This window comes from Chiloscyllium plagiosum, unplaced genomic scaffold, assembly GCF_037043375.1.
Source record: "Chiloscyllium plagiosum isolate Xiang-an unplaced genomic scaffold, Cpla_swu_hap1 HiC_scaffold_31, whole genome shotgun sequence".
Lineage (NCBI taxonomy): Eukaryota > Metazoa > Chordata > Chondrichthyes > Orectolobiformes > Hemiscylliidae > Chiloscyllium > Chiloscyllium plagiosum.
Window position 1 is genome coordinate 40,263,500 of NW_028270169.1, and position 15,887 is coordinate 40,279,386.

General features: G+C 41.5%; 1 protein-coding gene across 1 annotated transcript in view; it reads right to left on the bottom strand.

Moving 5' to 3' along the window:
• Positions 1–311: 311 nt before the first annotated feature.
• The window catches only part of LOC122564103 (BICD family-like cargo adapter 1), a 37,267-nt gene continuing 21,691 nt past the window's right edge, over positions 312–15,887 (bottom strand). Inside the window, exons 5-10 of the mRNA XM_043718667.2 lie at positions 12,948–13,133; positions 12,638–12,796; positions 10,207–10,329; positions 7,446–7,576; positions 5,703–5,823; positions 312–1,476 (exon numbers count right to left, since the gene is read on the bottom strand). Coding sequence (XP_043574602.1) covers positions 1,300–1,476; positions 5,703–5,823; positions 7,446–7,576; positions 10,207–10,329; positions 12,638–12,796; positions 12,948–13,133 — 897 coding nt within the window. The 3' untranslated portion in view covers positions 312–1,299. The remainder of the gene's footprint in view (positions 1,477–5,702; positions 5,824–7,445; positions 7,577–10,206; positions 10,330–12,637; positions 12,797–12,947; positions 13,134–15,887) is intronic.

Genomic DNA, 15,887 nt, shown 5'->3' on the forward strand with positions numbered 1-15,887 from the left:
CGCCTCCGTCGCCAAACCCTTACCACCTGGAGGAAGAATGCCTCACTTTTCGCCTTGGGACCCTCCAACTACACGGGATCAATGTGGATTTCACCAGTTGCCCATTTCCCCTCCTCCCACCTTTTCCAGGTTCCCAACCTTTCAACTCAGCACCGCCCTCTTTAACCTGTCCATCATCCTTCCCCCCCAATCTGCTCCACCCTATCACTTTCACTCCACCTTCCTCTACCTATCCCATTCTCAGCTACCTTCCCCCTTATCTCTCAGCCCCCTTGGCCCACAAGCTTCATTCCTGATGAAGGACTTATGCCTGAAACTTCAATGCTCCGTGTGTGGGTGTGTGGGTGTGTACACATACATATATATGGCCATTATTGTTAGTGGATATATATATACACATACCAGAAACAATTATATTTATGTTTTTTCCCTACAATTTAAGAACTCAACAATCACATACTCTTGTGAAGTAATAAATAATATTTATTCAACAATGGCTGGATGATGCCACAAAAACTTGGAGGACCTATGGAATAACTATAAGCTATTTTTTTATATATAGATTTTACACTTTAAATAAAAAGAAACAAAAAACTTTGTATACTGGAAATTAAAAAAAAATACAGAAAAGGCTAAAAAAACACTGTTACCTGTAAAAAGCCAGACAGATTAGTCTTTTGGATACCAACTTTCCAGCATGACATTTAGGATTCTGATAAAGACCCAAAAATCTGAACCAATCTTTTCCATTTACAGATACTAATGGAACTTCTGTCCATTGGCAGTTTGTATTCTATTACTTTACAAATTTATTCTTTTAAAGAAACCTTCATTAATCACCAGTTATGGAAAAAAGCATTGACCACCTTGAGCTCCATGCAGCCTGTCATGAAGCTGGTAGATTTAGTATTACACTGTGTAAAATAAACGATTTTATATCTGTTCATGTCTTGACAACCCATTCACCTCCTCTTGATTTTTTTGTTTGTCTGCAGAATCTTGCAACATTGACATCTCGTCCTTTGCCTTTCTATGTTTTAATTGATTTTTAAAAAATCAACTTTTTTCAAACTAATTCCGCATCCAGTAGTCTACGTCTCTGGCTTCAGGCTTTTTCTTGATCAATACATGAAATTCAGTGGCATTTTCAATAGAAGACTTTTGGAGATTGTCTGTGTCCCTGGAGGTTTGATACACTCTGTAGAATAATTTCCCGGCCTATCAGCCACACGGTTTGTAAGCGTTTAGAAAAGGCTGATGAATATTGTAGAGAGGAAAGGAGTTGGAGGCAACCACTGCTCACCTCTTAAACAATGAGAGGAAGCCTTTTCCTTCGGGAATCTGATTTCTATGGAGAAAGGAGTAGCGACGTTTGGAATCCCTGTACTGGCTGTCATTTTGGGAGGAAGCATTCAAGGCCTGTTCGGACTTCTGCTGGGTTTTGAGTTGTTGACTTATCACAAATTGCATGTCATCCTTTCAATAATACAACAGAAATTGAAACAGTAAATTATTTTGCTGATTAACTATTCGAACATAAGAACTAGGAGCAGGAGTAGGCCATCTGGTCCTTCGAGCCCACTCCACCATTCAATAAGATCATGCCTGATCTCTTCATGGCCTCAGCTCCACTTACACACCCTCTTACCATAATCCTTAGTTACTTCATTGCTTGTTATCATAGCTTTAAAAATATTGACTGAACTAAAGGCAACTACTTCACTGGGCAGGGAATTCCATAGGTTTACAACCCTCTGGGTGAAGAAGTCCCTTCAATTCAGTCCAAAATCTACCCCCCTAATTTTGAGGCTATGCCCTCTTGTCCTAGTTTCACCTGCCAGTAGAAACATCCTCTCTACATCTATCTCATCTATTCCCTTCATCATTTTATATGTTTCTATAAGTTCTCCCGTTATTTTTCCAAATTCCAACGAATATAACCCTAGTCTACTCAGTGTCTCCTCATAAGCCAACCCCCTCAACTCTGGAATCAACTGAGTGAACCTCCTCTGCACCCCCTCTAGTGTCAGTACATCCTTTCTCAAGTAAAGAGACCAAAACTGCACACAGTACTCCAGGTGTGGCCTCACCAGCACCCTGTACAGCTGCAGCATAACCTCTCCGCATTTAAACTCAATCCCTTTAGCAATGAAGGACAAAATTCTATTTGACGTCCTAATTACCTGTTGCACCTGCAGACCAACCTTCTGTGATTCATGCACAAGGACACCCAGGTCCCTCTGCATAGCAGCATGCTGCAACCTTTTTAACCATTCAAGTAATACTCCTTTTTACTGTTACTCCTATCAAAATGGATGACGTCACATTTATTAACATTGTATTCCATCTGCCAGACCTTTGCCTAAAGTATCCCTGTTCCTCTGCAAAGTTTCACAGTCCTCTACACACTTTGCTCTGCCATTCATCTTAGTGATATCTACAAACTTTGACATACTACACCTGGTCCCTAACTCCAAATATTTATATAAATTGTGAATAATTGTGGTCCCACTGATCCCTGAGGCATACCACTGGCACTCATTTATCTCCACTCATTGCTTCCTGTTAGTCAACCAATCCTCTATCCATGATAATAATTTACCCATAGCATCATGCATCTTTATCTTATGCAGCACCCTTTCGTGCTGTCAGTTCAAAAGATCAGTGAAGCTATATTTAATCACCCCATCTACCTACTTATTTCTCAATTCATCTGTCAACTGTTGCTTGATCAACTCATTCAGTTAATCACCAAATTATTTATTCAATCTATTAAAGCGATCTTCCCATCAAGTTCCAATTCCCATTTATCATTACACATTACATTCTGCTGTTCATATATTTAATCGCATTCCACTCAGCTCTTTAGTCATCTCCCCATTTAAGTAACACAATCAAATATAGTCATCCATATACAACCACTGAAAACCTTCCTAACAATAATTAGAGCTACACTTACAGTCAACATATCTTTCCTTTTGAGGAGTAGTTCTGGAACAGGCATGACAAGAACTACATCTGTACATTGAGGCAGAGGTTGTAGCCTGATGATTTATGGAGCTATGTAGTACAATTGGTACTAGTTACATCAAAATAGTGCCAGTTATATAACCAGTCACGTTGTTTATGTAACATGTGACTAGAACCACATATTCTGTTTCTCCATGATCTGAATAGCTATAATTAATGGTAAACCACAAATTCTTGGTGCATTCTCTGCGAACACAATATATATTACAGATAATTGGCAGTTTATTAATTATTTAGTTATACTTTCCTTTTTTTATTTGTTCTTAATGCCGAGTGATCTAGACAAAGTCAAGTGGTGTTCTTTCTTCAAGGTCTGGATTGTTTGAAACTAAACCTTGGAGACTGAAGTTATAGTGCAGTTACAAAGGAAATAAAGATACCTGCATTTTACTAGCATTTAGTAGGGATTTGTCCTTGGTTGAACTTTCACTGTTGAAACCTGCTTTCCCTCTCGTCTCATTTTGTTTCATTGTCACTGTCCTAAAAGGTGCTGCCTTTGTTCTCTGTGACTGTCTTGCACTGTGTTGCTTTGCTTAGTTTACATGCCTCTCATAACACTGCCTGCAATCCTCTCCCAACATCATATGTGTCTAAGTTTTGTTCTTCCCACTCCCATTTTCCTTGTTGCTGGCCTTAATTTACCCATCCTCTCCAACTCCGTGCACTGAAATACAGTCTCCCTCTCTTATTTTCAACTCAACTCATCAGTTGCCAAAATATATCTCAGTTGTTATTCATACAATGTACTGCTCGATATGATTTGTATAATGTCCCCATGACATATTAAATATTTAAGATGGAATCATAACACGTTACAGCAAGAAACAGGCTATTCAGTCTACCAGTCTGAGTTGACATTTCTCTCCATGAGACATTGACGTCAATCGGTTGTGGGAATGTTCGCTGAGCTGGGAAGTTGATTTGTTGACATTTCACCCCCTGTCTAGGTGACATCTTCAGTGGTTTGGAGCCTCCTGTGAAGCGCTGCTGTATTGTCTCTTCTGGAAATTATTTGGTTCCATTCCTGCTGGTTCCAGTTGTTCATTGTAGTGGCCAGTATATTGGGTCGTGGTCAATGCGCTTGCTGATGGAGCCTCTGGCTGAGTGTCATGCTTTTAGAAATTCTCTGGCTGTCCTCTGTTTAGCTTGTCCAACGATCGTTATGTTGTCCCAGTCCTATTAGTGGTCCTTGTCATCTGTGTGTGGGGCTACTAAGGATTCCAGTATCCGCAGTAATTTGCTTTTATGGGTATTGGGACGTTTGTTCTGGTGAGTTGCTGTGTAAGCGTGGATGCAGGTTTATGGGCTGTCATGATTCAGAGTGGTTGGAGAAGTCTGGCTGTCAGTTGAAACATTTTTATGTAAGGTAGCACGGCCAATGAGTTAGGTCATCGCGAGTCCTCATTGTGATATTTGTCTAAAGGTTTTCTTCTTCTTTCAGTCATAGGTCAGGGGTGCTGCAGTGTGTTGTAGCCCTTTTCAACAGGGTCCCAATGTCAGCTTCTCATGTGTGTGTTTGTGTGGTTGATGTTGTAATTCAGGACCTGGTTGGCTTTCCTGAACACTTTTGTGGTGCACTTACCATTCTGTGTTCTTTGTTACATCACATCCAGGAATGGGAGTTGTTGAGTACCATGCTTCTAGAAACTCTTTGGCTGTCCTATATTTAGCTTGTCACATGATTATTGTGTTGTCCCAGCCAAATTTGTGGTCCTTGAAATCTGTGTGTATGGCTACGAGGAATAGCTGATCGTGGCATTTAGGGGCTTGTTGGCGTTTGTGGATGCGGATTGCTTGTTGTCTGTCTGTTTGCCCTATATTGTGTTTTGTGCAGTCTTTGCATGAAATCCTGTATATTACTTTAATCTTGCATATGATGGGTATAGGGTTTTTGTCCTGGTGAGTTGTTGTCTGCACAAACACATTTAGAACAAACAGGCAGACAACTAGCAATCCACATCCATGAACACCAATTAGCCACTAAAAGCCACAACCAGCTGTCCCTAGTAGCCATACACAGATTTCAAGGATCATAGATTCGACTGGGACAACACAATCATCATAGCACAAGCTAAACATAGGGCAGCCAGAGATAGCCTGGCACTCAGCCATCAACTCCATCAACAAGACCCAATATACCGGCCACTACAACAAACATCTGGAACTGGGAACTGGAAGCAGCAGGAACAGAACCAAATAAATTCCAGAAGAGACAGTACAGCAGCGCTTCACAGGAGGTTCCAATGCACTGAAGATATCACCTAGACAGGGGTCGAAACATTTGCAAATCAACTTCCCAGCTCAGCGAACATACCCACAACCACAACAAACGGCACCCAAGATACAAATCTTTACACAAACCTTGAACTTAGATTGCTCTCCTGCTGACTTATCACAACTTTTAATGTTCTTTCTTTTTAAGCAATTATTTTTAAAAGCATTCATAAACAGTCTTACATCAAAGTTTGTGGCATAGAATACCACATCAAAACTGTCTTCTGTGTGGGAGAAAAAAAGAATTTTCTAAACGCCCCTTTGAATTCCCTAATTATCTGACCTTGAATCTACTCCACTAACTCCTGGAAATTAACAATCAGTAGTTGCTTCATCACAATCCTATATGTCCTTGAAGATTTCATTTAAGTCATCCATTCCATTAGCTGCAGACGTACCTGCCAAGCTTCTAATTCCTGTGACAGACCCACTTTCTGTTGAATGGTCTCCAGAAGCTGGGAGTTCAATGATTTCATATCCAGTTGACAGTTGAGGAGCTCTGCTTCCACTGCATTTTTTCTGTAAAAACATCAACTATTATTTACCACTTTTTCCAGATTAACTGTTACACGTGCATTCATTTGGTGTTCAATTAAACAGGCTTTTCCGTCTTTTCCCTTCCTATGTCAGGTGTGGTCAAAAATCACACAACACCAGGTTATAGTGCAACAGGTTGCACTCCAACCTGGTGTCGTGAGATTTTTTTTAATCTTGCCCAACCCAGTCCAACACTGACAACTCCACGTTATGTCAGATGTGGCTCAGTTGGTAACAGTCTTAACTGACAGCAATAAGGTTTACATATTCAAGTCCCATTGGACTTGAGCACTTAGAACAAGGTTGACATTTGAATGCATTACTGGATCAGTGCTCCTCTTTTTTTTGAAGCGAAAGATGTTAAACCAAGATTTCAAACACATAGTACTATTCCAGACAGGCGCAGGTGAGTTAGTCCTGATTTCATTGGCTGATATTTATCACTCCATCAAAATGACTAGAACAGATTGAACCATTATCATGGTACTGTTTCTCATTGCTTGCTGTGTGTAAATTATCTGTTGTGTTTCCTCTGATGTAACAATGAATACACTTCACATTTAGGTAATTAGTGTCACGTGATCGTGAGAAGGGATATATAGATACAGTAAAAGCCTTTCTTTTCATGTAGGACTTGGTGCCACACCCAAACTCATTGGGTCAATATCAGCACAATGACTTAAAAATAGCACTAACAGACAAGGAAAACCAAATAAATGTTAGTGCCAGAGCAGGGAAGGGCAAAGGCTGAATTAATCTCAGTTAACAACAGTAACATTTTAGGTTTATATAGTGCTGGCTGAGCTCACTGAGCTGGAAGATTCAAGCAAATCTACATCCAGAACCTCAACCTGAGCTATATATCTTCTCAAAACTCACTGATTTATATAGTCCCTTTCAAATAGTAAAATATTCAGAGTTATTTTACTTGAGCATTACTAAATACAATTTGACACCAAGCCATATGATGTCAGGTCTCCAAAAGCTTAACTGAAGAAGTTGTAAGTAGTATCCTAGAGGAAGAAAGAGGGGAAGCAAAGTGGAGAGATTTAGGGAGGGGTTGCCAGACCTTGGCCTCTTGGTAACTAAAGACATGGGGATAAACAGTAAAGTGACCAAATCAGGATTTCGCAGCAGGCACAGATAATTCGGGCAGTGCTGGACTGGAGAATTTTACAGAGACATGGAAGTATTTTTTAAAAAAAACAAGAATTTTAAAATTGAGGCATTGCTTGAATATCAGCCAGTAAGTATAGAAGTGATAAGTGAATGGGAGTTGATGCACTTTAGGACACAAGCAGTCAAGATTTCAATGATCTCAAGTTCACAGAGGGTGGAAGGCCAGCCAGGAGTGTTTGGAATAGTCAAGTCCAGAGGTTAAAAAAAAAGCATGAAAGAAGCTTTCAGCAACTAATGAGTTGAGATGAGAAGTGTTGTGCATTGGGAAGTAAGCAGTGTTAGTGGTGACACAGGTGTGGTCAAAAGCACATCTGTGTCAAATGCAACATATGTTTAAGAACCATTCCCACTAATACCAAAGGTCATATAACAGCTAGAGACTAAACTAGTGGGGATAAGCAAATCAAAACAGGCCAATCACTTACTTCGTTATCGCAATGTCTCTCTCATGGATTGCTTGCAGAAAATGCCGATGACCAGAGTCATTCTCCAGGCTGCACCGCATACTATCATTTTCCTTCTGGAGATTCACCAGATCTGTGTTTAGCACCTCCAGCTAGAGGATTCAATCATACACACTGAGTGAATGCACAACCTGTAGTCTATCTGCATCAAGTCTCACCACATCCACCCCAAACCAAATCAAATAAGCTATGACCTGAAGTGTACACTGTGCCATCGATTAATGCAATGTCAATGCCACTCAGCTCAGCAGAAATGGAGATTGCTATTGAATACCAAAAAGGAACAAGCAGTTAGCTGGATGGATACGTTAAATGGCTTTGTGGATAGGTAGTTCGCCTATTACATGTTCTAATGAAATCTTGCTTAATAGAACAGCACTTAATAGAAGTAATGGGGCCTATGGGAAAAGTGAGGTTGGGGCAGACTAGCAAAAAAAAAAAAAAAATCACTCATGGTCACTCAAAAATCACCCAAGAGTCTAACACAAAGTATAACACTTGCCTGAATGAAGATTGAAATCATATTTATTCGTGAAACAAAAGTAAAAATAGAAGGATGTTAGGAGATTACAGGGTGACCTGCACAGGCAATGTGAATGGACAGATGTATGGCAGATAAATGTGTGGTTATCCACATTGGTGGCAAGAACAGGAAGGCAGATTACTATCTAAATGGAGTCAAGTTAGGTAAAGGGACAGTACAACGAAATCTAGGTGTCCTTGTACACCAGTCAATGAAAGCAAGCATGCAGGTACAGCAGGCAGTGAAAAAAGCTAATAGCATGCTGGCCTTCATAACAAGAGGAATTGAGTATAGAAACAAAGAGGTTCTTCTGCAGCTGTACAGGGCCCTGGTGAGACCGCACCTGGAATATTGTGTGCAGTTTTTGTCTCCAAATTTGAGGAAAGACATTCTGGCTATTGAGGGAGTGCAGCGTAGGTTCACGAGGTCAATTCCTGGAATGGCGGGACTATCTTATGTTGAAAGATTGGAACGACTGGGCTTGTATACCCTTGAGTTTAGAAGGCTGAGAGGGGATCTGATTGAGATGTATAAGATTATTAAAGGATTGGTCCCTCTGGAGGTAGGAAGCATGTTTCCGTTGATGGGTGAGTCCCGAACCAGAGGGCCCAGTTTAAAACTAAGGGGTAGGCCATTTAGAACGGAGTTGAGGAGAAACTTCTTCACCCAGAGAATGGTAGGTATGTGGAATGCTCTGCCCCAGAAGGCTGTGGAGGCCAGGTCTCTGGATACTTTCAAGAAAGAGTTGGATAGAGCTCTTAAGGATAGTGGAATCAAGGGTTATGGTGATAAGGCAGGAACAGGATACTGATTGAGGATGATCAGCCATGATCATAATGAATGGTGATGCTGGGTCGAAAGGCAGAATGGCCTACTCCTGCACCTATTGCCTATAAATTTAACTCAGTGCGCTTAACAATGTAAGAAAGCTGCTGTCAGTACAGCACCACTCACTGAAAGCTGCTGTGTTGGCAGCTGACATCGCACATGCGCAGAACGGCACAAAGTCCACTGCGGGCACCATGCATGCGCAGGACAGGGTAGAGATTTCCGTGCAGATATTGGCACATGTGCAGAATGAAGTGTGCGAACCGATCCCAACTGGAATCAGGCTATTGTGAACAGAGGTAAGCGTTCTCAAAAATACCCTTCCCGAATGCTTCAGCGAAGTTATAGCCAAACCATACTACCAAAACATGGGTTATCCCAAAACTCCCCTGTACTCTCAATCCAGTCCATGTCCAAGGCACAAAACTAACACAATGACAAAATTAGCAATCGAATGTGGATAGATTGGTGTGGATGATGATAACTAGTGACAACAATACAAAAGTCCTTTTGTTTACCCACACTCTGGATGTGGGCCTCTGGCTGGGCCAGCATTTATTGCCCATCCCAAATTGCTCAGAGGGTAATTAACAATCAATCACATTGCTGTGGATCTGATCACATGTAGGCCAAACCAGTTAAACTGACAGATTCCCTTCCCTAAAAGACATTAGTGAAGTTTTCCCAACAATCGACAATGGTTTTATGGTCAGCATTAGACACCTAATTCCAGATTCTTTATTGGAATTCAAATTCCACCATCTACCATGGCGGGATTTGAACCCAGGTCCCCAGAACATTATTGGGGTTACTGGATTAATAGTCCAGCGATAATAGTCTTCTGATGTTAAACCATACTAATGAGCAATGTAATTGGAGGATGCATCTTTGTGCAATTTAGTGAAAAATTTGGGGTTTCAGGTAAAAAAAAATCAATTCTTTTACTGCAGAGTTCCAATTTCTTCAGAAGCAACCAGAGATATCCCAAGCAGTATCATTGGAGTTCAGATTTTCAACAGAGTAGTGAAATGAGATCAGAAAGCCTGGATGAGTTTCCCTTTCCCATCTATAAGTAGCTATAAATTCTGTGAGCATGATCCTAACCCCCACAATCACCTGATGAAGAAGTGGTGCTCTGAAAGCTAGTCCTTCCAAATAAACCTGTCGGACTATAACATGGTGTTGTGTGATTTTCAACTTCATTCACCCCAGTCCAACACCAGCTCCTCCAAGTCATGGCTTTCCCTTCTAAACTGTCCAGGCATTGACCCTTGGACTTTGCCAATTTTCGAACTACGTGAGCTGGTTCAGTTACACATTGAACAAGCAGCGAGCGTGTCTGTGATGCATGATGACCTCATGAAGCATTACCTGTCTCTGAAGGTCCTCAATCATCTGCTGCTTCTCTTCATTCATTGCCTGTTCCTGCCGGTTTAGCTGCCGTTCCCTCCTTAGCTCCTCCTCCAATTCTTTCTGATTGCTTTCTGTGAGAACCTTATGCAAAAGATTGAAAATGGTGAAAGATGCATCTATCAGAAATAGCCCAAGGGTATCTGAGAATATTAGCCAACATGTACCCTGACATTAATTTCATATTTGCTACATTTATGCAAGCATTAGGTTTATAATCTCTGATATGAAAACTGTTGGATTGTCAACTACAATGGAGGCTGGTAAGCAAATCATCTGTACACTGACCAATCCTATTAGATTCATTTCAGCTACTCAACTGAATGACCAGCATTTTGTTTTCTGACTCGCTGTTCTCCACACACTTAATCTTGACCTCAAGGATGCTGCTGGATGTGTGTAATTTTTAATGGTTATTTGACCTCCTTTAGCAAGTTTAGCTGTTGTTGGTTGAGCATATTCTCTGCTATTTTTGTTGCCCACGTGTCCCTAAAAAGGAAGCATGCATGGTCCACCAACATCCTTCAGGCAGAGAGAGAGAGTTGGGCACCAAAGGCCTGCAGGGTGTTATTATCCCCTCCAACTCCAGTTCAATTTAGTCTCCTCCCTCTTTCCCTAACTTGTTTTATTTTTAAAAACAAAGGTAAGAATTGCTGAACTTGTCAAACGGGTGATTTGGTGATGGATGTCAATAAAAAGAAGCTTTTCCTGGATAGTGGGGGTGGAACTAGGAATAATTCTGTCTTGAAGAAAGCATAATGTGAGAGAAAGGGGGCAGAGGGCACTTATATGACAATGAAGAGAACTCTAAATCTAAATGCATCACATGTTCCCTTTCTTTCTACTAGGGCATCACTGAAACCAGTATTTAGCTCTTTCACTGATACAGGCCAGTTATCATTTCACTCCCCTTTCTGAAACATCAGGGTAAAGGGTGAGCAACTTACAAATCTATCTGGTAGAGCTGTGGCTGAGACAATAGGACTTGCCATTTTTAAATGTAAATACCTCCCTCACAGGCACAACTGTAGGAGAGGAGGAGGACTGGGAGGTTTTTAATGAAATAGTTTCCATTGCAGGCATCTAGTGTCATCATGAAATCCTAAATCCTATTTGGAACAATAAGGTCTGGATGTAAAGCTCCTTTTCCAATTCTCAACATTACGCCTCAAGTCTTCAGAAGAGTGACTGTGGTGTCAGCTGTGACTCAGCTGGTACGGAGGCAGAATGTTGCTGTTTCAAACCCCAGGCAGCACTGACTGAGTAGCTTCGGGTTGAAGGAACTATCATTTTGAATATAATGCTTAGCTGGAAGCTTGCAGTGCACAGATTGGCTGCTGTATTTCATACATTACAATAGTGACTACATTTCAAAATTACTTAATTAGCTGTAAAGTACTTTGGGACATTGAGGTTTTAAAAGATGCTCTATCAAAGAACAAAGAATGATGCAGCACAGGAACAGACTCTTCAGCCTTCCAAGCCTTTGCCAACACATTTTGCCCTTCATACTAAAACTATCTTCACTTACAGGATCGTATCCCTCTATTCTCTTCTTATTCATGCATTTGTCTAGGTGCTTCTTGAATGCGGCTATTGTGTCTGCTTCCGTCCCCTCCTCTGGCAGCACGTTCCAGGCACTCACCACCCTGTGTGAAAAACTTGCCTCGCACATCTCTTAAACTTCCACCCGCCCCGCATCTTGAACCTTTGTTCCCTAATAATTGACCCTTCCACCATGGGAAAAAACTTCAAACTTTCCACTCCATCCATGCCGTTCACAATATTATAAACTTCTATTAGGTTCTAGTGAAAACAAACCCATCTATCCAACCTTTCTTCATAGCTAAAGTCCCTCATACCAGGCAACATCCTGGTAAACCTTTTCTGTACCCTTTACAAAGCAGCCACGTCCTTCTAGTAGTGTGGTGACCAGAACTGTATGCAATATTCCAAGTGTGGCCTAACTAAAGCTCTATAAAGCTGCAGCATAATTTGTCTATTGTTATACTCAATGCCCCTTCCAAATTAGGCAAGGTAGTTAAAAAGGCCTATGACATGCTTATCTACCTGCACTGCCACCTTTCGTGATCTATGCACCTCCACACCCAGATTCCTCTGCATAGCAATACTCCTAAGGGTTCTATCAAAAATGTTTTTGCTGTAGAGAGACTGTTAATAGTTTCCTCTTCAAAAATCAAGATTTCTAAAAATTCTCTTCCATTCAGGAAACAAAGAAATCCTTCATTCCCTCAGTAGCGCTTCAATTTAAAGTCCCATCCCAAAGGAAATATCAGTGTTCCACTTAGTTTGAAGCCTGCCCAACTTTTCCATTGTTCCATTCAGCTCTCCAGTGAAACTGATGGCTGTATGAGTGTAAGAGTCTCCTTACCTGTGGAGCTGGGCCATGTGTTAGGCTGTGGACCTGCTCCTTGAGATGCGAAAGGGCTGCCTGCAGACTATGAAACTGACATCCAGTCAAACTGTCAGAGCACTTCACACCACTCAAGCTGAGTAATTGCTGATGGATTTTCACAATATCATTCTTTACCTAGAGTAAGTCACAGAAAAATACACCAGACAATCATTTAGAAACAGCAAGTTCAGCCAATCCCCTCCTGAGAGAAAGGGTCCTGTAAACTACAAAATTTAAAATACTACAATCTGTGACTGCAAATAGCCAATGTAGTAGTTCCCTATACCTGATCTTTCTCAGCCTCCCAAGCCTGAGCCTCAGTCTCCAGATTGTGCTCAATTTCAGAGAGAAGAGAATCGTTGTGATTGGTGGATTCCTGCATTGTCAGCTGCTCATGCAGCTCCTGCACTTGGTTCTGTAGTTGGTGATTCAGGCCTTGGACTTGTCTGACATTCTCCTGTGCCAGGGTTAACTATTGGATGAAGAGAACAGCTACAATTAGAGAAAAATCACACTCTCAATAATATCTTACTGTTGTGAATGTATCCACATAACCCATAGGATTAAAGAGAAGAGATTGGAACAAGAGGTGGTTATCTGGTTAGTTAAGATAACTCTTCAGCAAAGCAACCAAAATATTCTTCTCTTCCCCATCGTCTTCCAAACGAACCACCTTCCTCCCGAAGTTACTGACTCTCTCTGGCAAACATTGTATGGATGACATCTTGGCCAAATGGCCATTCCTGATATTCAAGGCTAATAAGTATCACCATCCATTGCACAACGAAATAGAATATAGGAACACAATTAGGCATTTGGCCCTTTGAGCATGTTCTGACATTCACTATGGTAATGGCTGATCATCCAACATTGTGGCCCCGCTTTCCCCCATTCTCCTTTGATCTCTTTAGTCCTAAAATCTTTATCTGCATCTTTTTTGAAAGCCTTATGTTTTCACTCAACAGTCTCCTGTGGCTGTTAATTCCAGAGTCTCCAGGCCCTGAATAAATTCCTCATCATCTCTGTCCTAAAAGGCCTACTCATTATCCTTAGACTATGACCCCTTGTTCTGGACTCCTGGGTCATCGAGATCATCTTTCTGCATTTGCCCTGTTTAATCCTGTTAGAATTTTATAGATTTCTATGAGATCCTCACACCTCCACATTCTTTTAAACTCGAGTGAATACAGTCCTAACTGACTCAGTATCTCCGTACATGTCAGTCCTTCCATCTCAGGACTCAGTCTGGCAAACCTTTGTGGCACTCCCTCAATATCCAGACCACCCTCCCTCAGACAGGGAGACCAAATGTGTACACAATATTCTAGACGTGGTCTTACCAATGCCCTGTAGAGATGCGGTAAGCCATCCTTTCTCCTGTACTCAAATCCTCTCAGTACAAAGACCAACATTTGTGTTTTCCAATGTCTGCTGCACCTTCCAGCCACTGGTGTATAAGGACACCCAGGTCTCATAGCACCTCCCATGCTCTTAACCTCTCTATTCAGATTTAAACATGTGCCTTGCTACCAAAATGGATGGCCCCATATTATAGTCTATCAGCCATGAATTTCCCCATTTACATAAGAATTAGGAGCAGGAGTAAGGCCATCTGGTGCTTCGAGCCTGCTCCACCATTCAATGGGATCATGGCTGATCTCTGTGGCCTCAGCTCCACTTACCCGCCCTCTCACCATAACCCTTAATTCCTTCATTGTTCAAAAAAAAAAAGAAAATCTATCATAGCTTTAAAAACATTGACTGAACTAGTGTCAACCACTTCACGGGCAGGGAATTCCACAGATTTCCAACCCTTTAGGCGAAGAAGTTCCTTCTCAACTCAGTCCTAAACCTGCTCCCCCTAATTCTGAGGCTATGCCCTCTTGTCCTAGTTTCACCTGCCAGTGGAAATATCCTCTCTATGCCTATCTTACCTATTCCCTTCATAATGTTACGTGTTTCTATAAGATCTCCCCTCATTCTTCCAAATCCCAACGAATATAATCCCAGGCTACTCAGTGTCAGCTCATAAAGCCAACCCCCTCAATTCTGGAACCAACTGAGTGAACCTCCTCTGCACCCCCTCCAGTGCCAGTACATCCTTCCTCAAGTAAGGAGACCAAAACTGCACACAGTACTCCAGGTGAAACACCCTCTGTTTTTAAACTCAATCCCTTTAGCAATAAAGGACAAAATTCCATTTGACTTCCTAATTATCTGTTGGGAGAATGTGAGGACTGCAGATGCTGGAGATCAGAGTTGAAAAATATGGCGCTGGAAAAGCACAGCTGGTCAGGTAGCATCCGAGGAGCAGGAGAGTTGTTTATGCTCAAACGTCCATTCATCAGGAATGAGGAGGGATTACCCATTGTACCTGCAGACCAACCTTCTGTGATTCATGCACAAGGACACCCAGGTCCCTCTGCATAGCAGCATACTTCAACTTTTTAACCATTCAAGTAATAGCCCTTTTTACTGTTATTCCTACCAAAATGGATGACTCTACATTTATTAACATTGTATTCCACTTGCCAGACCTTTGCCCACTCACTTAAATTATCTCCATTCCTCTGCAAAGTTTCACAGTCCTCTGTACACTTTGCTCCGCCACTCATCTTAGTCTCATTTGCAAACTTTGACACACTACACGTGGCCCCCAACTCCAAATCATCTCTGTAAATTGTGAATAATTGCCGTCCCAACACTGCTCACTGAGGCACACCACTAGTTACTGTTTGCCAATCACAATAGCACTCATTTATCCCCACTCTTTGCTTCCTGTTAGTCAATAATCCTTGATCCATGTTAATACTTTACCCGTAACGCCATGCATCTTTATCTTATGCAGCAGCCTCTTGTGCAGCACCTTGTCGAAGAAAATCTTTTGGAAATCTAGGTACACCACATCTTCTTGGTCCCTATTGTCCACCATGTTCATAATGTCTTCAAAGCATTCCAAAAGATTAATTAAGCATGGCCTATCCTCATGAACTCATGCTGCATCTGTCCAATGGGACAATTTCTATTTAGATATTTTGCTATTTCTTCCTTGATAATAGACTTGAGCATCTTCCCCGCTACAGAAATTAAGCTAACTGGTCTGTAATTCCCCGTCTTTTGTGTACCACCCTTTTTAAGCAGAGCCATCACATTTGCTGTTTTCTAATCTGGCAGGAGACATAAGTCTAAGGGTAGAAAAGTCTCCCACTATTTCTGTTACTACCCT